General features: G+C 35.6%; 3 protein-coding genes and 1 long non-coding RNA gene across 8 annotated transcripts in view; 3 read left to right on the top strand and 1 right to left on the bottom strand.

Moving 5' to 3' along the window:
• Window positions 1-665: 665 nt before the first annotated feature.
• LOC111445232 (serine/threonine-protein phosphatase 4 regulatory subunit 3-like) lies at window positions 666-13,529 on the bottom strand. Of its 4 annotated transcripts, XM_023083498.1 has the most exons (24): window positions 13,228-13,525; window positions 11,472-11,552; window positions 11,226-11,325; window positions 10,909-10,993; window positions 10,777-10,826; window positions 9,811-9,890; window positions 9,522-9,581; window positions 8,754-8,853; window positions 8,588-8,665; window positions 5,848-5,915; window positions 5,662-5,730; window positions 5,511-5,588; window positions 5,341-5,436; window positions 5,024-5,094; window positions 4,727-4,804; window positions 4,524-4,617; window positions 3,750-3,848; window positions 3,082-3,296; window positions 2,858-2,972; window positions 2,455-2,586; window positions 2,260-2,367; window positions 2,067-2,176; window positions 1,883-1,984; window positions 666-1,727 (listed from the first exon to the last, which is right to left on the bottom strand). In XM_023083498.1, the coding sequence occupies exons 1-24, from the start codon at window positions 13,270-13,272 to the stop codon at window positions 1,181-1,183; spliced, it is 2,661 nt and encodes an 886-aa protein (XP_022939266.1). In that variant the 5' UTR covers window positions 13,273-13,525; the 3' UTR covers window positions 666-1,180. The 4 variants fall into 4 exon arrangements, 3 of the variants coding, with proteins under 3 accessions (XP_022939266.1, XP_022939274.1, XP_022939286.1); XR_002710801.1 differs by lacking the exons at window positions 666-1,727; window positions 1,883-1,984; window positions 2,067-2,176; ... (1 more) ...; window positions 2,455-2,586; window positions 2,858-2,972 and adding an exon at window positions 3,406-3,485 and having other exon boundaries at window positions 3,208-3,296; window positions 13,228-13,529; XM_023083506.1 differs by lacking the exons at window positions 9,811-9,890; window positions 10,777-10,826; window positions 10,909-10,993; ... (1 more) ...; window positions 11,472-11,552; window positions 13,228-13,525 and having other exon boundaries at window positions 9,447-9,561.
• Window positions 13,530-16,063: 2,534 nt separating this feature from the next.
• LOC111441765 (acetate/butyrate--CoA ligase AAE7, peroxisomal-like) lies at window positions 16,064-19,144 on the top strand. Its single transcript, XM_023078865.1, has 3 exons — window positions 16,064-16,432; window positions 17,161-17,751; window positions 18,039-19,144. The coding sequence occupies exons 1-3, from the start codon at window positions 16,217-16,219 to the stop codon at window positions 18,933-18,935; spliced, it is 1,704 nt and encodes a 567-aa protein (XP_022934633.1). The 5' UTR covers window positions 16,064-16,216; the 3' UTR covers window positions 18,936-19,144.
• A 660-nt stretch (window positions 19,145-19,804) lies between these two features.
• Window positions 19,805-22,751, top strand: LOC111441755 (putative pentatricopeptide repeat-containing protein At3g16890, mitochondrial). Its single transcript, XM_023078857.1, has one exon. It carries the CDS (start codon window positions 19,863-19,865, stop codon window positions 21,927-21,929), a length of 2,067 nt encoding a protein of 688 aa, XP_022934625.1. The 5' UTR covers window positions 19,805-19,862; the 3' UTR covers window positions 21,930-22,751.
• Window positions 22,752-23,035: 284 nt separating this feature from the next.
• Window positions 23,036-24,088, top strand: part of LOC111441790 — a 3,014-nt gene continuing 1,961 nt past the window's right edge. Inside the window, exons 1-2 of one of the 2 annotated variants that reach the window (XR_002710228.1) lie at window positions 23,036-23,074; window positions 23,162-23,276. This is a non-coding gene — a long non-coding RNA (uncharacterized LOC111441790). Of the gene's footprint in view, window positions 23,277-24,088 lie in introns of both variants that reach the window. The other variant, XR_002710227.1, reaches the window with a different exon arrangement.

A 24,088-nucleotide genomic window follows, 5' to 3' on the forward strand; every position in this document is an offset into this window, starting at 1 on the left:
CGGCATCGTAAAGTTAGGGTAACAACAATTTTTATACCATCAACCATTGTATGGTATACATGATATATTTGATCCATTTTTATCAAGAAATATGCTTACAAATCTTAGGTGTAGATCATCGTTCGATTGAACCACTATAACTCGTGAACACGCTTTTTTTATCCCTCTTCTACTCATGATTGTGTCGTTAGTTATAATATTTATTTGTCGTCGTCGTCGTCGTCTTCTTCAATCACCACCCGTCTTGTAATACATGAAAAAAAAACTAACATTCTAAATATTTTCAAAAGAGCTAAAAAATGAGTCAATAGATGCACCGATCATTAATGATTCTAGAATCACAAAGACAACGCTACACACAAATAGTGTAATGTTTTACAAGCTTAAGACCTAAGAACACAGAATATGGCTGATCATCTATGGCGTCTAAATATTTAGCAAGACGGGCTTACCTAAAATCCACGAGGACATGAACTTGCTGTTGAGAAACCAAGATATTGAACAACGAACATTTGCTAGCCTCGCTGTAACATTCTGATCTCGTTCGTTACCCTTTATCTGTTCAGCTCATTAACAAAGTTCAATAAAATGAGAGGAAGCAACTTCAATCATAAGCAGAATTAACCAGTTATCTCATCTAAACTTTAATTTACAGTTAAGATAAATGAGAACAAACGACTATGTGTATATTCATAGCTACCTTTAAGAACTAAATCCCCTAAACTAAAAGAGAGTGATATGGGGCAAAATTTTATGCCCTTTTTCTAAAAGAGTTCAAAATCTGAATCAAACTAAATTATAAGAAGCTATTTTATGCCCCAAGGGAGGGGAGTGGAGTAGGGAGAGTGACAAGGAGAGTAAATAGAGATGGAGAAGCGAGGGTGACAATGCTAGCCAGCAAAATTAATATGGCCAAATGTTTTACAGAGTAAACATGCTAGAGGTAAACTTGAGCGAGTACCGCTCGGTCGCACTATACAGTAAGACGTCCTCATCTTCGACTGAAACCGAAAGCTTTGAAACCAATTATATTCCCATTCCATTGATTCACTTTCATTCAGGGAGCGTGTTGACTGATTTTCGTGTAATCTCAGAACCAAGTAGTCCCACCACCAAGTGCATCCATGAGTCGAAGATCATAATAATTTGGCAGGCACCAGATAGAGGAATGATGCTAATACTAACTTATCGATCCGTTCACAGTCATTTCGGGCGATGATTTTGTTGGTATCAATGGATAGTCGTCCCCGCCCAATTGTTGGTTTTCCGAAGTAACATGCAAGACACTACTGTTGGAGTAACCTTTAGAAGCTGTAGATTTGTTTTCCCTGCGATTTTCCTCATCAGAATTGCTGCTACTGCCATCAGAAGAGCTGCTAGGAATAGCATGATTTGTCTCATGACTTTCTTCGACTGAGCTTTTGTTCTCATAAGGCATGCACGAACTAGTTTCGGTAGCGTTTGTTGTCTTCTTACCAGGTAAGACGGCCTGACTCAGTGTGGTACACAAGGAAGCAAGTACACCATCTTTTGGCTTGTGCTTCCTAACCAGTCGTTGCTTCTTAACTATCTCAGGTTCCTCTTGAGGAGCCAACTTCCGCTTATGCCAGAGGACTTCCATTATTTCAATGTCTTTGTCTGAAGTGTCGGGTTGTTTTCTCTGGGGTGGTCTGTAGTCTTCATCGTCTTCATCGTCCTCGTAATCAACTAGACCACCTGACCTAAGACTGAAAAGATAGAATTGCTGTAAGTGTAGAGAATAGAACGTAAAGTGCTTAAAAGCTATTTCTTTGGGCTTCTTCCAAAAGTGCTTGAGGTAGTATCACATAAAAGTCTTTTTTTTTTTTTGTTCTTTTTTCAAAATGAGATAGAATGACAATACCTTACTGGTGGGCAATTTGTAGTAACACCATTGGATAAACCAGGTTGAGATTGTTCGTTCTGTTTTCGAGCAACAGATGCAGATGCAGTATCATCTTCATCACTGAAATGAGATACGTTAATAACAACAACAAGATCCTGATAGAAACGTTACAACTGTTTGTGAGATCAAGAAAATTGTGTACCTGTCCCCATTGAAATAGTCATCCTCTTCTTTCTCAGGAGCACGCTCGTCATTTCTTTTTCGAGGATCTGATGTGTTCAAAGTGCCTTTCATTTCACAATTTTCAAGGCACTGCAAGCAAAGATATCAGGCGGGGAAAAAAAGAATTTGAAATAAATTGAAGATGGAGCCACTCAAGCAGGATAGTAATTTACCTGATCATATTTAACTTTTAAAGCTTGAATGGAAGACAAATTTTCAAATCGGGACAACTGATTCCAGAAGGAATCAATTATATGTATAACCAATAACTTCAAATTTTCCTGCATCATATACTGGCTTAAATATTTGGCCCTTAAAAAGACAACTGAATTCCAGAAAAAGAGAGATGAAGGAGGGCGGGCATGTACCTTCTTTATATACTCGAGAAGTTCTAAAACAGCAGAATTTAGCAGATTATACCGACTTCCATTAGCAACAAATACATCTATGATAGGTTTGAGAGTGTTATTCTTGACGAAATAACTTATCAGATGTTCATCCTGTAAATTAACCAAGTAAAAGATTTAGATAGATTGTCCATGGTAAATAGTAATGAACTGCCCACTGGAAGAGAGGTGGGGGAAAAAGAGGACAATACCAAAAGAACTATACTAGAAGTTTAAGAAACAACTACAAGAATTACTAGAAAAAACAACAAGCGAAGTGTTTATAAGCTTTATTTTCAAAAATAAAAAACAAAAAACCAAAATGGTTACTGAACACAGGGCATTAGCAACTCTATTGGTTTCATAATTACACATCTACACTTACATGGCGCGAAAGAACAGTACGAATAAATCGAACTGCAGCAACAACCAAGTACTTTTCCTTCCGTTGTGTTAACAACACCACTTTATCTATGATATTATTTTGGAGAAAATTAGACCTGCAATACAAGAATAAGAAAATAAGCCACAGTCTTAAAAATACATATAAATAGATGGTAGAGGAAATTCAATTCCGGTACTTGCACATGAATAGGGCACAAAAATTACTTTATTCTATAAGGGTGTTGAAGCACACAAAAGCAAAGTAATTCGCATATATTCGACAGAATCTCAGGCTTCACGCCATTCGTATCTCCCAGTCTTCCATCGGCGTCTTCAATGTTCTTGCCTGATTGCAAACCTTCTGTAGGACATGATGCTGTTATGATGTCTATTAATTGGCCCAAATGCTTCTCATAGAAAATCTCAACAATTGTATCTCTCTGCAAATAAGAACAGTAGCATATTTCATGACAAATGAGAGAGAATACGATTGAAGCAATTGCAAAAGAAAAAGAGAGAGGAAACAAGAAAATAATAATCGCTTCTTACATGAAAGTTTTACTGACAAGTTTTTCCAAGATTTCAGCAGAAATATAAGAAAATAGAAATCAGCATTCAAAATGTTACACCTGCGTAAATAAACTCAAATGTGTTGCCACTCAAAATGCAGGCATAATATATCTGTTGTCATTAAAAGAAAAAGAACTGAAGAAGTTTAAAAGGCAAGATATCATAAAGCAGCAACAGACATTTGTATCGAGATGCCCTGATACTTCCTTGTAGTATTGAAAACTGAAAAGAACAATGACGGGACTTTCTAAACATAAGTCAATTATACTAGTGTTAAAATAAAATTGCATAGATTTTACTGGGAGAAAAAGTTAAAAAGGCACCTGGACTCCAGGTAATGCATAGGTATCCAATAGATTGCGAAGAATTTCAAGAAACTGGCAGTGCATGTTGTCCCCAAAATCTGTTACCATACCTTTAATCTGCAATTAAACAAGTTGTAATAGCAGCGACAAGCTTAATTAATTGAAACTGGCAGTGCATGTCACCCAAAGCATATCTGTGGCATGTCTAATGTGTGTCTAAAACTAAAAGAGAATTAATAAATAATGAATATGTAATTTGGCATGTTGTAATGTGTCCAGAGCGTGTCAGGACATATCCGTGTCTAACAAATGTCCGATATGGATACTTGGCCTAAAATAGAGTGTTTGTGCTTCATGGAAAAAATTATTTGATCTATAGAAAAGCAATATCACCATTCATGCTTAATCACACAACCTGTATACACTTAAACTAAAAGATTATATTGACTAAATCAAGATTTCCAATGAAGCAGAAAACTCCAATCCTTGATAAACAGATGATTAAAGAACTTCAAGAGCAGCAGAGACACAAACTTGATTCAGAATCTTCACCAAGTTAAAGGAAAATTCTTTCCATAAGAAAAATAAAACTCTTGATACCCTGTTTTTTTATCCAGAGTTAAACGAGTGGAACTCTTGATAAAGAATATCTTTGACAACTAATGTTTCCCACTACTTTGACAACAAATGTCAGCAACTAAATTTCCAATCAAGATTGCTCTCATATTTTGAGTTCTCTTAAATTTTGTCTACACACACTAAAGTGAGAAGAAAAAAATTGATTGTGCATACCAGAAGTCCAAACAGTGGAAATCCTTCCTGTCGAGCAACATGAGTACGCAAAAGATTTGGATCCTGATTCAAGAAAAGAATGAGGATATCTGTCCTGCATTCATAAACCAATATTTTTAATGGGGGAACAAGAAAAATAATGGTGGACTAAGAACTAAATGCAAGACAATAGGAAGGTTAAATTATGTCATTCCAGTACTCACCCTGTTAAGACAAGCTTTTTGTCTGGACTCTGTAAGACATCCGTAATGATGTCAAAGATACCTTCATTCATAAGGTCCCTGTAGAAATTGGAGTTTAAGATAAAATAGTCAATAAACTTATAATATTGGAGTTTAAAAATCAATCATGATTGGAACGGTATCAAATGGATGGAGTATGCCTGTGGCAGGCCTCATTTGGGCCAAAACATGTTTAGTCCATCTATACATCTCTACTTAAGTAAGTTCAATGAAACCAATAGGTAACATATACTTTCACATTAAAATTCAATTATTTACCTGAACAACCGAAGCTGCATTGCCATTTGGAGGCTTTTGCTTACGCTACAAAACTCGTGCAGAAAATAAACCTGAAGCAGTAATGACATATCAAAACTTTTCTTCGAAGGAGATAAAAACCAAGTTCATGAATTAGGGAACTATGAGGAAGGAGAGGTAATCCATTGTGGAGAAGAATTCACAGTATGCAGTATCAAGAATGAATAACATATTACAAATCCAGGCCAGAGAATCCATCGAAACATTAATGCAGAATGGGATATATAATCATACAGCTACAAAAAAGTGCATATATACTTAATGTAACCAATACTCACCAAGTCCTTTTTTGAGTCGTCAGGTGTGGAGGGTGATCTCAACCTAGCAAACAATTCCTGAATAAAGGTACTGTCGTCCTTCAAAGAAGTAACAACCTGCAACAGAAGACCACCTTCAGAGAACGACAGTATAAAGGTCAATTAAGCTTGGTCAACATTCTAAATCTTACAAGCACATTGTTGGCATGAATTATGGAATTCAGATTAGCAACCACGGAGTCATCCAACATTCGTGCCAAAACAACATCCTGAAATAGATGGGTTAGCATTCAATGACAAAAGAGGCAGGCAAAGATAAAGTTCAGACGTCAATGACTGTACCTTTAAATAACCAACTCTATATGTCTGGTGTATTTTTGACAGAATTGCGGGGCTCTTAATGCGAATAGCCTACAAGATTTGATTGCAAATAGATGAAGGTAAGTTTGAGAACTAAGTTCCAAATTGTGTCATGCACCCCTCCAGATGTTCCTCACTAAACGAAAATAACACGTAGGTAATATTTACCTCCTTAAATACAACATGCTCTTTCAAGAAATTACGAAATTGCTGAGTATGTGGAACCTCGGGATCGTCTGCACCGTACATTATAAAAAATTGATCAAATATTAGTAAATGACAAATAAACCATATTTTTTTTTTTTTTTTTTAGAGAAACAGTTATTTCATTGTTAGATAACATGAAAAGTCCACCAATGTTGGCTTACAAAATTGTACTGAAGGAATGTCTTAACATTATCTTGACTAAATTTTATCAGTTAGAATGAGACCAGCGGACTGAACAAATGTAACGATCATTTATTTCTCATTCAAAAATTGCATGGACTCCACTGTTAGACATAACAACAGAGCCGCAGATCTACCAAGAGCAAGATAACAAAAACAGCACAGGACAGTCTGCAAATAGCTATTCATAGCAATTACAGCAATATTTTTCAGGCAAGGAGTCCCAAAGTAGAGAACCAAATGTTCCAAGGTGTATATGAATAGCAGTAGACCAATAACTAAATCCATATCAACTACCACAATAACGATGGCTAAAATACGAAATGGTCTCTAATGTCTTCAGTGATCTCCACGTTAAGATACGAGAAAATAATGAAAACTACTTGATACTCCAATTTCAGAAAGAGTTGTTGGACGAGTTTGATGCAATTATGGTCTTTAACCCCTGGAATTACTACTAATTTTTCCTTCGTATCCTCTTCTCTAATTGGGTCCAGTTTGAGAATATGAGGTAACAATATTTTTTGCTTCAAAATCTCCTTACCTCTTTGGCGGGCTGGGAAAGTGAAAGGAAGGTTTCATTTTAAGAAAAAATTAGGATACTCCTGTAGAAATCTAGTGCCAAGATGACGGTAATCTTAGTGAATCTTAGAGGAAGAAAGAGTTGGGTTTAAAGGGAGGTATAAGCTTCTTTTAAGTGAGTGAAAGATATTGGGATAGAAGTCTCCGGTTATAAGTTAAAGAAGGGAACTGCAAAAATTCTATTTGTGAATGAAAACTCACTTTTCATTGGCAAATGAAGAGAAAATGTAACATCCGAGTAAAGGAGGGAAACATGAATGAACCAAGACCACATCCAAATGTGAAGGATCCTGAGGATAGGATAGCTAAGGAAGACTTAAAAGAATTGAACATCATTACCTATATCAACAAAGTGCACCTTCCTTTTCGGTAGCTCAATCATACGAACTCTATGGTTGAGCATGCTTTACTTGAAGCAATTCTATGTTTGGTGACCTCCCAAGAATTTTTCCGGGATGCATGTGAGTAAGCAAAAAGCATACTAGAAGGACTTGTATTCGTATGTGGAAATAGTCTTCACTCTTAAAAAGCAAGGAACATAGGTAACGTGACCATACCACAGGGGATGCGAAAGAATGTTGAGGCCATCAGGTACCAAATCCGGATTCCAAATCTTGATATGAATCCTGGACATGGGTCGTGGCAAATGGTAGAGCAATATCCCTCTTAGTAAGATGTAGTTCAGGGACGAACCAATGCAGAAGCCGGTGGGCAAGTGACACCCAAGTAAAGGAGGGGTAAATGAATAAACTGAGACCACATTTGAATGAGAGGGATCCTGAGGATGGGATAGTTAAGAAAGGCTTAAAAGAATTGAAGTCACTACCTATACCAACCGGGTGCATCTTCCCTTTCAGTGACTTAATCGAATTTCATGGTTAAGCGTGCTTTACTTGAAACAATTCTATGTTGGGTGACCTCCTAAGAATTTTCCTAAGATACATGTAAGTGAGAACAAAGCATGCTGGAAGGACTCATGTTGGTCTGTGAGGATAGTTTTCACTCTTAATTCAACCTTAAGAAGCAATGAATGTAGGTAATGCAACTATGTCACAAGGGAGGCAAGGGAATGACGGGGCCATTAGGTGCCAAATCTGAATTCCGAATCTTGATCTGAATCCTAAGCATGAGTCATAACAAATGGTAACAGAGTGGTGCCTCTCTCAGTAAGATGTAGTTTGAGGACGAACCAACACAGAAGCTGATGGACATGTAACACCCAAGTAAAGGAAGGGTACATGAATAAATTGAAACCACATTATAATGAGTGGGATCCTCGTGATAGGATAACTAAGAAAAGCTTAAGAGAAATTGCCTGGTACCACAAGGTCTACCTAAAATTGAACGCGATAAAATAGAGCAACAATGAATATAAAAAGTAGAAAGAACACATACAAAACAAATTAATAGGAATGTTCTAAAAAATCAGAGCACAGCCAAAATTTCTTATTCTCCGAGTATTTGATGACAGACCAAAAAAAATCATTTCGAAGATATATATAACTTGAAGGACAGTGCCCCATTCCAACAAAACTGAGCAAGTGAAGCAAAATCCACCACAAGCTTAATCGCCCAAAAACACCAATAAAATATTTGACATTGGAAAGAAAAAAGTAAAATAAAACAAAAGGTTTTGCATAGAAAAACCTCAAGAAACTAAGTTTCATTAGAAACTCAGCCAATCCTATGTAAACAAAATCAAAGGACATATGAAAAATTATAAACATGAAGATATTAAGATACAACCAGAAAATATCATAATAAATCATTTACAACAAAAAGGGGCAGAATGGTCTGAAGATCAGGAAGCATACAAAACTACTGAACAAGGGTGGTTAATTAAATGACAACCATGACATATCCAAATACATTATAGACCACAACAGACCAACTTGAACTATGCAAATTCATTCAAGATTGTTTTAAACACAGAACTTACACTCAAGAGAACCGATAATATCCATAATAAGATCGTCGTGGAATATTTTCTCGAAGATTTGCGGACTGTTGAGTAAAACTAAAAAGTAGGAAGAAAACAAAATAAATTTTATCAGTACCAGCACCACATGAGTCCATGGTAACAAAGAGAAGGAAAAAGTACTGACCAATTCCTCTAACTATTTTAAATATCATGTAAAGACCATCGGAATTTTCCAAATCCTCACAGATTCGGAAAAGGTTCATCAGCTTTCTGAAAAAATCTCGCTGCATTATGACAATAAGTTTTTAGATAGACAAATTTCACAATACTAAACAGAAACTAATCTAGTAACTTGAAACCCAAAAAGAAAATTCATCGACCCAACAAAAAGAAAGAACGGTGTAGGGCTAAGGAGGATAAGAAATTCTATTTTCACAAATCTCATATTAATTCCTTCTGCTAAATAAGGGTGGCCTCACGGGAAAAATTTTATAGTGAGTATGGTCAAAGGGAATTTCAAGAACTGTTCCTGGTTATCAGTCGCAAGCCTATCAAAATAATTAGGCATCCAAACATGCAACTCATTAACATAGGTTATGAAAAATCACAGACTTAATCCCAACAACAGATGCAGCTAATGTGATTTTGATTAACAATACACTTCATTAAGAATTTTATTTTTAAAAAAATAGGCTTTCCAATCAGAAGCAATTAAAGAAGGGAGTAAAAACCAAACATTTTGGAGTACAATTCCAGAGATAAGTAAACCAAAACTACAGACTTCCACTCAATCCTATTAAGAAATTATAGAGAAACTTATCAAAAAGATCTTTCAGAATCTACCAAACACCACACCTAGACCAGGCAGCTTTCTTACCGCCAACATGCTGCTCTTCAAAATGACATGAACTAACAGCCAAAAGTACCAAATCCACAAAGTTCAAGCTCTTACATCATTCAATAAGAGTTCTGTCAACCTCATTTGATCTGCAATTCCACTCTCAACCACAGTCTACAAAACAAGTATTGATATGTTAAACTAAAGGATTGTACACATTAGTTATTGAACTGTAATATGACAATACATCTAAATGGTTGTTTTTATTTACAATATTTAGAATCCCCAAGGAAAGGTTTTGCTTCTAGTTCAAAACATATATAACCCTCAACCACAATGCATGCACTGCAATAAAGAAGAGATATGGGAAAGAAAGAAAGGCAATCGAAACATATGCCAACACCTTAAGTATTAGCGGAAGTGTAGATAGCTCGACAGTAGGAAGCTCCCTTAGCTCACTAGTCACACTATGAAATGTCTCATCTGCAAATACCAACAAAGAAGTCAGATCATCATTCCTCATGCTCATATAGAAGAAGAAATATATTTTGTACATTATTTCCCAACAAACAATACAACATTAAGCACATTTGCAAAAATACAAAAGAAGAAGAAAACTAGGAATAAAAAAATATTCAAGTTTTAACCAATGGTACATGCAGACAGATACCGTTAATAGCTTTTTTGGTAGCTCAGTTAAGAGAATTCGACACAGAAGCCATTCTTCTTCCTCAATTGTTTTTTAACCAAATGACAGTCTTCAACTCTTTGTTCTTTGAGAAACTTGTAGAAGAAAGGTTCGCCGAACAAAGTTTTGAGGGAGGATAAGAGCTAGAGAAGGGAGTTCCATATGACTGAACTTTAAAGGAAAAAAATCAAGTAGTCTCATTTATCTTAACCTGACTCCACTATAGTCCATCAAAAACAATGGAGAATGTCTTGTGATCGATGGAGATTGTTCTTTTGAAGCAATTCCAAGATGCTGCAACGGTGAGTTATGTGAGCAAGGTTTTGGAGCCATTATGAGTGGGGTTGACAGGTGAGGGTTGGAAGGTAGAGAAGGGTAGAGAGCATCATGACAGACATCATAGAGACGGAAGTAGAAGAACCCAAAAAATAACATCCAAGTTCAGAAAACTTAGAGACCATTATGTAGATTGTGGTGATTCTAACTGTTTGAATCTTACTGGAGCTTCAAAAATCTCAGGGCCTTGAAGATATAAAATTCTAATACAAAGAGCACATAAATGTGACTTAAAAGATCTTAACATATTCATCAAGTAAAATGGTAGGGATTTTACAATGTGCAGATGAACTAAAGAGTAGTTTCAAGAACTAAAGGCTAGATATGAAGATAATACACACTTACTGCTAAGAGTACTAAACTGGAGATTCCTTTGAACGCTACTGATATTATCCCTGAATAAGGAGCATATTAGAATCAAACTTCAAGCAAAAAATATATATATAAAGAAAGTAAAATGGGAAGGCTAGTTATCACCAAATGAAAGAGCATCCTGTAGCCTCTTGAAAACTAAGTGCTAGCTCTGTTGAATATTCTGGATCTCTCCATGAAATAATAGTATCTGCAGTTCAAACATTTATTCAAATTTAGTATTCTACATTCAGCTCTATAGCCCCTTGGACTCTTGATGTTGGTCTGCTTCTTGTTTTTCTTTTCTTTATGAAGAAGAAACATAATATTCCTAACAGGGGAAGGGACAATAGCCCACAACCTCCAAACCATGACCAAAATTATTTAAATATTGGTTTATATTGTGCCTAACAAGCTCGACTCAAGGAAAAATTTAGAAATACCTTCTTGCTTCCGATAGATATCATCTGAGCTGATACGATGTAGAAGTAAAGTCTCGTTGTCTTCTTCATCAATGACAAACAGCCCCAACTCCTCTGATCTCTATCATAATAACATATAAGTTACAAACTAAATAAGCCAAATGAAAGATTCTTTGATGACTACAAATTTTATGAGAAAATGTAGTGCAGCTGTATAATCCCATCATTGTTTTATTAACATCAATCAGATCAAGAAGTCAGACAAACCTCCATATAGTCCACAGTGACATGGCCTGTTCCTTGGTCATCCCACTTGCCATCATCATTCAACCGGTAAACCTTAACACGCTGAAAAAATGTTTTCAAAATTTTTAATTAATTATTATCTAATTGTTTATCAGGTGCCCGACAGTCAGACATCTTAGACAATAAGACCTCAACAATACTGAAAGGAACAAAAAAAACAACAATACATGTTCACCATTAGAATATATGCGCCAAAAGGCCATATCGCATTTCAAATTGAAATATACATCCATAATTTTTTTTATAAGAAGCAGAGAGGATTGTATAATGGCCATAAAAGCATACAACCTAAGGGTGAGGTAGAAAGAACCAATTTCTAGTATTCAAGGAGAGGCTATAAATACAAAAGAAGTCTATGGGCTGAACCCCACCAAGAAGCCAAATGCTGTATACTATGGACAATGAATCTTCTTGAACTCAAATTATACTCCATACTATGCATAAACTAGTTTGTAAGGATTAAAAAAAAACAAAAGAAAACAAGAAGAAAAAACATGCAGGGAAAAAAATATAAAATAATCTTCTTCTTCTTCTTCTTCTTCTTCTTCTTCTTATTATTATTATTATTATTATTATTATTATTATTATTATTATTATAATTATTCAATCAATTCAACATCTCTCTCCATCCTTTTTTTCTTTCTCGTTCCCTTTTCTCTCTTCCATAAGAATCCAACCAACACATTTTCATAAAGATCCAAGTGATTTCAACGATGAAGACTTGTGTGAACTCAATGATCATTGATTTTCCCAATCATCTTCAAACCAAACAACAAAATATCCATTACGGCTCGACTTGCTCCTTTCCCAAGTTAAAACCCTAGGCTCACATTCTTCACCTCATAATGAAAAGAAAAATTAAAAATTTATGTGGAATATGACACTCATATCATGGGGGAATGGGCTCCTGATACTGGGTTATCAAATATGACACCCAGTATTTTATAAAAAAAAAAAAAACAAAACAAAAAAAGAGGAACAACAAGGCAATGATCGGTAAAGTTGTATCAGGCCACTATAGCTAAACAACGCAAATCTAAAGAAGAATAACAAAACTTAAGCCAAGAAAGAAGAGCTGAGTTGAGCTACAAAAGGCAATGCAAGAGGAAGAGTAAAGGTAGAGTGTCATTTGTCTCAACATATTAACAAGGTTAAAATTGAAAATGTTGGCATCACAATAACCCAATTGCCATCTACATTTGTCGCATTATTGCCAAAGGAGGATCTCTAAAGAGAAATTTCAGGAACCAATGTTCGTTGCGTAACCGAATATCCTTTGATGCCTCCAACGGAAAAATGCTCCAAGAAAAAGAAAACAAAACGTAACTAAGCATTCATCAACTATAACACTCTCCCATCTTCACTACCACAAATAGCAAACACAATTCAACCAACGACAATTAATTACGCTACTCAAAACCCTGATTAAGCAAAATACAAACTTTGGAAAGTGCCAACATATCTCCCCACACAAAAACAATCCAAACCGCACACAAAAAGCTCTAGCACTGAAAAGAAAAAACCCAAATTAAATCGTAGTAAAAACTTGTAGTTCATATTAAATGAAATTCTTCCACGACGCAGAATAGCAGAAGCAATAAACTAACATCCAAACTAAAATACTGAAAGATCAAGCTCAAGCTCCAAAACGAGAAAATTGAAGTTGAATAGCCATAGGCCGAAGTAAAGCTAATCAGTTAAGTATATGAAAGCTGACCTGCATGGAATTGGAGCTGGTCTGTGACCTATCCAGCCCGCCCATTGTAAAAGCTTGAGTCGGAGTATCAAATTGGAGGGAATTGAATAGGGAAAGGAGAAATTCGGTTCAGAGAAGGAGGAGAGATGAGAGGAAACTGAAAGAGAAGAATCTACTTGAACGGGGAGAGGGATCGATACAAAACCCTAGAAACAGCTGTAGACGACGGAAGAAGCAGTGTGAAGCTTCCCAACTCTCTCTCTCTCTCTCTCTCCCTCTCTCCCTCCCTCTCTCTCTCTCTCTCTCTCTCTCTTCCTCCCTCTTTCTCTCTCCTCTTTTTTAGAATTATAATTTTGTGGCAGTGCAGGCCGAACTATTACGGCGCCAAGTTTTCTTTTTTCTCTTTCTTTACTCATGGAAAATATTTATTTTGATTTAATTTTTAAATTTTTTTTACTAAATAATAAAAATATCTCATTTTAAAAATATTCTTGAACTTTTAAAATTAAATAATAGACTTATGGGTCCCATCCATACGAAATATGGCAGGCACGTGGGAAAAATAATAGCACGTGGTAATATTGGAGGGTGAAAATTCCCTCCAATCATTGGCGTCCACTCCGAAGATTACAAGGAACAACAAACGGTGTTTGGTTTTGGGCTTTGGGAGGTGTCGTGTGAATGTAGGTGGGTTTGGTATCTCATTCTCTGAATTATTTATTTCGTGCATTTTTTTTAATTTTAAAAATACTTTTTTTTTTTTTTAATTTGATAGAGTTCATAATCCAACTCGAATTTAAATGGCTCTCTATTTTTTTTTTTTTTTTTTTATATACTTATCCATAATATAATATTTTATTATTGTTATATTAATAATCATAATATTGTAAAGTTTAGATATCAATTTTCATAAGTCACATTTATTATAAATGTCAAATATTTGTAATTTTTATAATAATATTAAAAGTGTGCGGGTATGTGGGTATGGTTTAGATAGTAAACTTGTAAATAGACGGGATTTTTCTATTTTCTTAAAATAAAATTTAATCCAAATCGAAAAAAAAATTTATAACCCAACCCAAATGGATCAATTTATCGAGTTATTCGTAATTAATTATTGATTTATTTCTCATTTTTTTAACAAGATTCTTTTAATAATATTAAGTCATAGAAAATGATATTCTAATTTTGATTTTTTTTAAAAGGTAAATATTAACGTTCTAATCATATTTAAAAACTAAATTAATAACAAGTTAAATCAATAATTAAAATCTCATAAAGAAATCTAATATTAAATATTAACTCTATTTTATATAGAGGGTTGAATTAGGTTGTCTACTCTATTTTGAGTTCGTGGGATTATCTTGGAACCCATCAATCCAACTAATTTTTTTCTCGATTTTAAAAGAATTAAATCTAACTCAAATTGAAAAAATAAAAAATCAAATCAATTTATAATTTTGATAATTTGAATTATTTGAATCATAAAACCAAGCTATTTTTTTTTTTTCTAATAAAATTTAAATGGAAAGGAAGAGCCGTTTTCTTTTTGGTTTTGTATGGAATATTTTTGGATACCCGAAATATTTATTTAAAATTAATATTATGGTTATATAAATAAAGGTACTAAATTATTGGAATCTGCCAGGGAAATTATGACCCGTGAGTTCAAGGTGGAGAAGCGAATTTCAAAAAAATAACTTTATGAAAAAATAATTGAAATAAAATTAATTTTTTTTAGTTTAAATAAATAAATAAATAATTTATGAATTCAATTCATGGATTTTATTAAATTATGAGTTAAAACAAACCAACTTTAATCTTAATATTACAAAAAAAAAAAAACTTAACTCAATAATTATTTTAAAATTATTTATTTTTCAACAACTCAATAATTTTTTAAATATTTAAAATGTAATTTTAGTATATTAACCATAAAAATTCCAATAATTCGCTGAACCCAACTAAAATATTTTTATAGCGGGATTGGATAAAATTAGATTAATTATTTGATAAAAATTATTTAAATTTAAAATTAAATTGAGTTTAAATAATATTTATTAACCATGGTTAACCCATTACAATATATATTAAATCGATTTATATTTTCAAAATTTAAGAATATTAATTTATATCAAAATTCTCATTTAAAATTTGTTTTCCTTTTCCATAACATTTTGTCATTTCTCAAATAACAATAAACACGTCAATTTTTATCCACGCAGAGAAAGGAAAAATAGCTAAAAAAAGAAAAATACACTCAAAAAGTAATTTTGATTTTTTAAAAATATTTTCAATTAAAATTTAATTAATTGCAATATTAACAACAATTTAATAATTTTAAACTTTATAATTGAACTAAAAAAACTTTATTACTTTCTTTTCTTATTTTCGTTTATTTAGTAAAATTAGTTTATTCCAATTAGATTATTTAAGATAAAAAGTGATTTTTGATAAATATATACCTATTTCACAAATGGTTTATTAATATAGAAATATTCCAATATATTAAATACTGTCTTGATTGAGGTTGAACACAGAATCTTTGGTATAATATTGTCCACTTTGAGCATAATCTCTGGTAGCTCTATTTTGAATTTCTCCAGGACTTTCGTCATCAACACCTCTTTCGTTTGTAGTAAGTTTAGGGCATGACTCTAATATCATGTTAGATAAACACATTTTCTAGAGTGGTATGATATTGTACACTTTGAGCACAAGCTTTAATGTATGTGTTAGACTTCATTATAAATCCATGATGATTCTGGTGTAGTACGATTGGGCGGGTGGGCAATAGACAGACGGCGAAATGGACAGAAAAGGAAAAATCCGATCAATCACAGAGTCAAATTCACGTATCTTCTCCAGCCGTCCGATGACTTCTCTCTCTACAGGCTTTTGGAGCTATAAATACCTCTCATCCACCGCTTTTCTATCCCCATGGTTCCGTCTGCCATTTATCTATAGGGAGAGAAACAGATACAGAGAGAGAGAACTCTGTTTCTGAGTTATGGCTAGAGCCAGAGATATCGACGATCTGCCGAAGAACGACGCCAACTATACCGCCTTAACGCCGCTGTGGTTTCTCGAGAGAGCCGCCTTGGTTCATCCTTCCAGATTATCGGTTGTCCATGGATCTCGCCGCTACAACTGGCTTCAGACTTACCAACGCTGTCGCCGTTTGGCTTCTGCTCTTTCGAATCGCTCCATCGGCGCCGGAGATACGGTTCTTCTCATTACTTTCACTCGCTCTCTGTTTTTTTTTTTTTTTTTCATTTTAAAATCTTGTTAACTGTCTGTGAGTGTAATTCGTCTGTTTGGATTTGGCGGCGGTGGTGGTTGTTGAATCGTTGGACTCGGTGAGTGGAAAGTAATTGCTGGATTAATCGGTTTTTGTGTGGTTTCCTTTTTGGTCTTAAAACTCAACTCGATCAGGAGAATTATCGGAATAGATTCTAAAGAGTGATACGTTTATGGCATATAGTGATGAAGTATTTATTGGTCGAGTTTTAGCCTTGTCACGCTTGCTTACTTTATGATTTGGAAAACCAGAAGCTGTAAGCGTTAATCGCACTCAATAAAGCTTGGGGTTGGGATCTTCTAGTTTTTGTTGGCTCATAATATATGATCACTGATTTTTTTCAGGCTATTGTTCTTCGAAATGGCAGTGTTCTTGTTGATTATTTCAGAAATTCATCTCATTAAATTCTATAGGATTACGATACCACGAAGAGTCGATTGCGTTTCACGCGTGTTCTATAGGATTCCAATTATGCCTCGCTGCTTTAAGAGCAAAGTCGATTACGTTACTTTAATAGTTCCTGAGCGGAATTCCGGGGGTTCTTTAATCTGTCTAATACGTTATCTTGGAAATTCATTATTTTAACATCTCTTCGATATGTTGTCTTGGGAATTTGTTGATGTTATCTGAAAGAAAATTGATTGATTTTTTAGGTGGCAATAATTGCTCCAAACATACCGGCTATCTATGAAGCTCATTTTGGAGTTCCCATGGCTGGAGCTGTTCTGAATTGTGTTAATATTCGTTTAAATGCACAAACAATTTCATTTCTTCTCGGTCACTCATCATCTGCAGTTGTTATGGTGGATCAAGAGTTTTTTCCCTTAGCAGAAGAAGCTTTGAATATCCTAGCTGAAAAAGGCCGTGGGCAGTACAAGCCACCACTTCTAATTGTAATTGGTGATGAAAGCTGTGATCCCGACGCACTGAAATATGCTTTATCGAAAGGGGCCATTGAATACGAGAAATTCTTGGAAACGGGCAATCCTGAGTATGCTTGGAAACCACCAGAAGATGAGTGGCAGAGCATTGCTCTTGGCTATACGTCTGGCACAACTTCAAGTCCTAAAGGGGTGGTTTTGAGCCACCGAGGGGCATATGTCATGTCTTTGAGTGTAGGCTTAGCGTGGGGGATGAATGATGGAGCTATTTATCTTTGGACCCTGCCAATGTTCCATTGCAATGGTTGGTGTTACACATGGGCACTAGCTGCTTTCTGTGGGACAAGTATATGCCTCCGACAGGTATTAACAAGAAATCTTTTCGAACCATTTTACGTTTATCGAATAGTTCCTAGTATGCTAAATCCTAACGACAATAGATTGAACTAAAATGGAAACATTAAGAAGGTTTTTTTCATTCATTCTTTCGAAACTCCTCTTTGAGGCCGCTCGTAATTTTTACGGTTCATCATCGAACAACTTTTCAAATGCTCGAAAACACTTGTTCATATTTTTGTGGTTTTCTAAATGCTGTCATGTTATGATTCTTCTTGATAGCAAGCAGCTTTTTCCTTTGGTTGTTGTTACAGGTCACAGCCAAGGCAGTTTATTCAGCCATAGCCAAACATAAAGTAACACACTTTTGTGCAGCACCTGTGGTTCTTAACACTATTGTCAATGCCCCTAAAGAAGACACTATCCTTCCCCTTCCCCATGTCGTCCATGCAATGACAGCAGGCGCTGCTCCACCTCCTTCTGTATTATACGCAATGTCCCAGAAGGGCTTCCGCGTCACTCACACCTATGGCCTATCGGAAACCTATGGTCCCTCCACGGTATGCGCATGGAAACCAGAGTGGGACCAATTGCCTCTCGAAGCCCAAGCGCGAATGAACGCTCGTCAAGGCGTACGATACATAGCATTGGAGGGGTTAGACGTTGTCAACACTCAAACAATGCAACCCGTCCCTTGCGATGGAAAAACTGTCGGAGAGATCGTAATGCGTGGGAACGCTGTTATGAAAGGCTACTTAAAGAACCCGAAAGCAAACGAAGAGGCCTTTGCAAATGGGTGGTTCCACTCAGGCGATCTCGGCGTGAAACACCCAGATGGTTACATAGAAGTGAAAGACAGATCAAAGGACATCATCATTTCTGGAGGCGAGAACATCAGCAGTGTGGAGATAGAGAACACGCTGTACCAGCACCCGGCGGTGCTGGAGGCGTCTGTTGTAGCTAGAGCAGACGAACGGTGGGGAGAATCCCCTTGCGCTTTTGTGGGATTGAAGGTGAAGATAGATAAGGATAAGGAGCGGGAAATGGGTGAGGACATCATGAAGTTTTGCAAGGCGAGGATGCCAGCTTACTGGGTCCCGAAATCTGTGGTGTTTGGGGAGCTGCCAAAAACAGCAACAGGGAAGATTCAAAAGAATCTGCTGAGAGCGAAGGCGAAGGAGATGGGGCCTGTTAAGATCAGCAAGCTGTAAGGAAGCGTGGAAGCCCCACTGGAACGAGCCGCCGCCCCCGCCGCTGCTTCTGTAGGTACTTTGAGTATGTATTGTATTTTACAGGGCAGAAACAGAGTATACAAATACTTTGTTATTCTAATACAGATTCACTGCTACTGAGATTTGTTTGAGTCACTTCAAATTGTCTTTAGCCAACGTTGTTTAATTCATATGTTTTCAACCCTTTTTATTATTATTATTTTTTTATTATTTTGTCGGTGATTGCGGAGATAGAAAATTGGAGGGTTTAGAGAGAGACAAAACGGTATCTTACCCCTAAATTAATAAAAGTATTCTTAAATTTTATATTTCTATCTAAAAAGAATTCATTAAATTTATTAAATTTTTTAAAGTTTTGAATGAAAATTTGTTATTATTTTATTTCAAAAATAATATTCAACTTTACAAATTTTTATTAATACCTCGATCTACTTTTTAAAAAATTTAAGAGTATCTATACAATTAGAATTCTATTTAAAAAATACTAATAAAAATTTTAAAATAGCATTAACATGCATAAATTTTACATTAAAAAAATAAATTTAATAATATTTTGAAATATGATAGTATTTTTGAATTTTTTTAAAAAAATTAATGATATTAACCAAACTTTTAAAACTCATAAATATTTTAAAAATAATTTAGAAAGGTATAAAAGATATTTTTGAAACAAATTATTAACAAATATTTTTATTATTTTTAAAATTTACAAATAATTTTAAAGTGTAATTGCATTTTTTTTTTTTTTTTTCAGTTCAACTTGATATTTTATCAGCTACGGAGTACGGATTAGGTAAATGTTGCTTCTGGAGTAAAAACCAGCCATCCCGTTTTAGAGTTCGTTCCGTTCGATATATATATAAAAACGAAGTGACCAGCGCGCCTCGGCTCAGTCTCCAGAAGGCCATGAAGGGGCTTCATTCTTCGGGTCTCAGGGCGACGCCTGTTCTAAGAAATCGACCTCAAGAAGCTTACTCCACGATTAACGAGTATCGGAGACGAAACCCTTCGAACACAGTCCACAGAACTTCAAAACACAACCCCTTGAACAACACTGAAGCGCCTTCAAGAGGTAATCCTTACCCACTAACTAGTCAATTAGAGAATACCAGCTTGATTCGGCACCCCACTCGTGAACATAGTTTGAATCTTAAACCAATTGATCATTCATATATTTCTAGGATTCTATTGAGCAAGGACTGGTTTCTATTGCTAAACCACGAGTTTAAGGCGAAGAGGCTCGTTTTGGCTCCTCAATTTGTTGTTAGTATTTTGCAAAATCAAGAAAACCCATTAAATGCTATAAGATTTTATATCTGGGTTTCGAATATCGACCCTTCACTTGCAAAGAAACAATCGATTCGAGGGGTTCTTGGCCGCAACCTTTATCGAGAAGGTCCTGATCGTCCGGTGTTATTGTCAGTTGATCTACTTCAGCAAATTAAAGAGTCTGGTCTTAAAGTGACACAGGAATTGCTTTGTATATTACTTGGAAGTTGGGGTAGATTGGGTTTGGCAAAATACTGTGTGGAAGTATTTGGGCAAATTTCGTTTCTGGGACTTAATCCCACCACCAGACTGTACAATGCTGTAATTGATGCATTGATCAAGTCCAATTCTCTGGACTTGGCTTATTTAAAATTTCAGCAAATGTCGTCTCATAACTGCGTTCCTGATAGGTTCACTTACAACATTCTCATCCATGGTGTTTGTAGGCTTGGGGTGGTGGATGAGGCACTTCGTTTGATGAAACAAATGGAGGGCTTGGGATATTTTCCGAATGTGTTCACGTATACGATCTTGATTGATGGATTTTTCAATGCCATGAGGGCTGAGGAAGCCTTTGGAGTTTTACAGACAATGAAGGAGAGGAATGTGGTTCCAAATGCAGCAACTATGAGATCCCTGGTTCATGGAGTATTTCGTTGTTGTGCCCCGGATAAAGCTTTTGAATATTTATTGGACTTTGTCGAGAAGAAGCCAGGCGTGTCTCAATTGGTCTGTGACAATATTCTTTACTGCCTTTCAAATAATTCTATGGCCAGTGAGGCTGTTATGTTTTTGAGTAAAATGGGGAAGAAAGGTTATGTTCCGGATAGTTCAACCTTTAATGTCACTATGGCATGTGTATTAAATAAGCTAGACCAGAAAGAAGCTTGTGATATATTCGATAATTGTACACAGAGAGGTGTCAAGCCAGGGTTCAGTACATATCTTGCGCTTATTGAAGCTCTGTACAAGGCGGGGAAAACGGAGATTGGAAACAAATATATGGATCGAATAATAAAGGATGGTCTTGTTTCGAACAACTATTCATATAATATGGTCATTGATTGCCTTTGCAAAGGCAAATTAATGGACAGAGCAGCAGAAATCTTTAGGGATCTGCAGTCTAAAGGCATTTCTCCAAATATTGTAACTTTTAATACACTTATTAGTGGGTATTGCAGAAATGGAGGTATGGACAAAGCTCAGGAATTTCTTGAAATGCTATTAGAATGTCGTTTTAGACCGGATATCTTCACTTTTAATTCAGTAATTGATGGCCTCTGCCAAGCACACAAGTACGAAGATGCTTTTGGTTGTTTCAATGAAATGGTCGAGTGGGATGTCACTCCAAATGCTATCACGTATAATATATTGATACGCTCCTTTTGTGCGATTGGAAATGTTGCTAGATCTACTCAACTCTTGAGAAAAATGCAACTTCACGGTATACAACCCGATACTTTTTCCTTCAATGCTCTTATCCAAAGCTACTTTCGAATGAATAAAGTTCATAAAGCTGAGAAGCTTTTTGATTCAATGTTAAGGTTGGGTATACAGCCTGACAATTATACTTATGGTGCTTTTATTAAGTCTTTGTGCAAGTCAGGTAGGCATGATGAAGTAAGGGAGATGTTTCTCTCAATGAAGGTGAATGGTTGTACTCCTGACTCTTATACTTGCAGTCTTATTAACGCCCATATTTAAATCTTTACTTGATCTTTATGTGAATGCTGAGGAAATTGTGGAGATTGAAGAAAATATGTGAACAAGAACATTTTATGAACAGCTTGGACATCGGGTATTGGCCGTTTATTGGTACTGATACCTTGATGTTTTCAGATATGAATTGTTTCAAGTACTGTCAAAATAAAAAATGTCCGTTGTTGTAGAGAGAGGAGAACGGGCGATTCACTTTCTATTTGATGTTAACAAGCAGTCTGATGAGTTCTTAGACGCCACGTCAAATACAGTCTTTCTGAACTAATCAAGGAACATATCCGCAGTTATTAAAAAGGGTCATGGCTTTTTACTAAATCTTGATGCTTGGCCGTGAATATGCTAAAACTTAAGGTGCCATCATATTTCATTTGCAGGCACACTTTGGTGTGTAGTACGGCACAGTCACCTTGAACAGAGTAGTTGAAACTCCAAGGTTTAGGGGATGAAACTTACCATCTGCCCCCTACATCGACCCCATGGTACAATGTAAGGTTTCAGAATTTGGCAGGATTTTCAATACTGTAGCCATGGAGTTTCTTCGAGGACGGGAAAAACACAAAGGCTTCTATGATGGATATTCATCTGTGATTCATGTGACCTCGATACTTTATCTGTTGCCAATGTGAAATGGCGAGCAGGTGTTATCTTCCTATGTATTTATTTGAAAAGAAGTCCAACGTTGAAGAATTTTTACTGATTTCTCTGTAACTACTAACCTAGGCTTGATTTGAGGACTGGACACTCCAAGACAGTTGGGAAATTCTGAAACCATTTCTTGTGCTATTCCATTTCCCCCTTTTCTGTTTATCATGTCAGAATGATGAATGACATAAAAAGGACTTGACATGGCTGTTTCTATTGGCTTTTGAAGGGAGATTTGGTCTGTCAATTTCGCATCTAGCTCTTATGATGGAGATAACACAATGTTAAAGTTTTTCTATTAGCTTTCCCGCCATGAAATTGTAACAGCCCAAGCCCACCGCTAGCAGATATTGTCCTCATTGGGCTTTTCCTTTTGGGCTTCCCCACAAAGTTTTTAAAACACGTATGCTAGGGAGAGGTTTCTACACTCTTATAAAGAATGTTTTGTTCTCCTCTTCAACCGATGTGAGATCTCATAAGTAGAATAGGTAGGTTGTTGTATAGGGATTATAAATTCTTACTTTTAACTAGAATTCATATAATTTCCATTTGATTGTAGCTAATGCTTTTGATAGGTTAAGTGGATAACGTTGCATATACAGTGGGTGCCACACGTTTTGACCCCGTTGAAACTTTCTCCAAGAACTTGCTGTGTTTGGATCTTGTCTAGACGCTGTCCATGGGATAGAGGTAACATACTCTGATGACACAACACACTACTTGCGGTCTGTTTAAAAGCAGCCCACTGTACTTACGAATTAAATCAGCTCATTGTACTTTCTTCTATATGAATTAACTTCAACCCATTGAGTACGGAAAAAAAACTGAACCTGGGATAGGTATTATATACAACAAAAGACTGATATTAAACATATTTTGCTTGTAGCTGTACTAGTTGATAGGAGGGTGGTGGATTAATATTCACGTCGTATAGCCATTGTATGTTCTCTAGTTGGTCTGCACTCTGCAGTAGGTTTCTCGAATCAAATGCTTAATGTTCTCTTTTATACTTGTTCATTCTTAAATGAAAGGTGTTTCTTAAAAAAAAAAAAAAAAAAAAAAAAAAAAAAAAAAAAAAAAAAAAAAAAAATTGCTATTAGCTAAANAGCCACTTATCATGTTCTTGGGTTGATGTGGAATGACCTTTTGCCTTTCAGATATCTTGAAATGCCTCTTAGGTCATAATTGTAAAACTTTGTTTCGGGATAGGTTGAAAAAGTTCCAAACAAACCGGTCAGAGATTCGAATCTCACCCTACAACAGATTTTTACCTCAGGAAAGGACCATTTTTTCTTGGGAAGGGTAAAATACTTTAATCAAGTCCATGCACACAATTCTTCTGTACTTTCTATTCTGTTTCGAAATTCTGACTGATATTGAATAGAAAACTCGAGAGGGTTAACAGAGTTTTTTTTTTATGGAAGGTTGTGGTAAAAGGGGTTGGTCCCATTTAGTTAGTTGGAGGTCAGTGTCAAGATCTCTTTGTGTGTGTGTGTGGGGGG

This window comes from Cucurbita moschata, unplaced genomic scaffold (assembly GCF_002738365.1).
Source record: "Cucurbita moschata cultivar Rifu unplaced genomic scaffold, Cmos_1.0 Cmo_Scf00001, whole genome shotgun sequence".
NCBI classification, from domain to species: domain Eukaryota; kingdom Viridiplantae; phylum Streptophyta; class Magnoliopsida; order Cucurbitales; family Cucurbitaceae; genus Cucurbita; species Cucurbita moschata.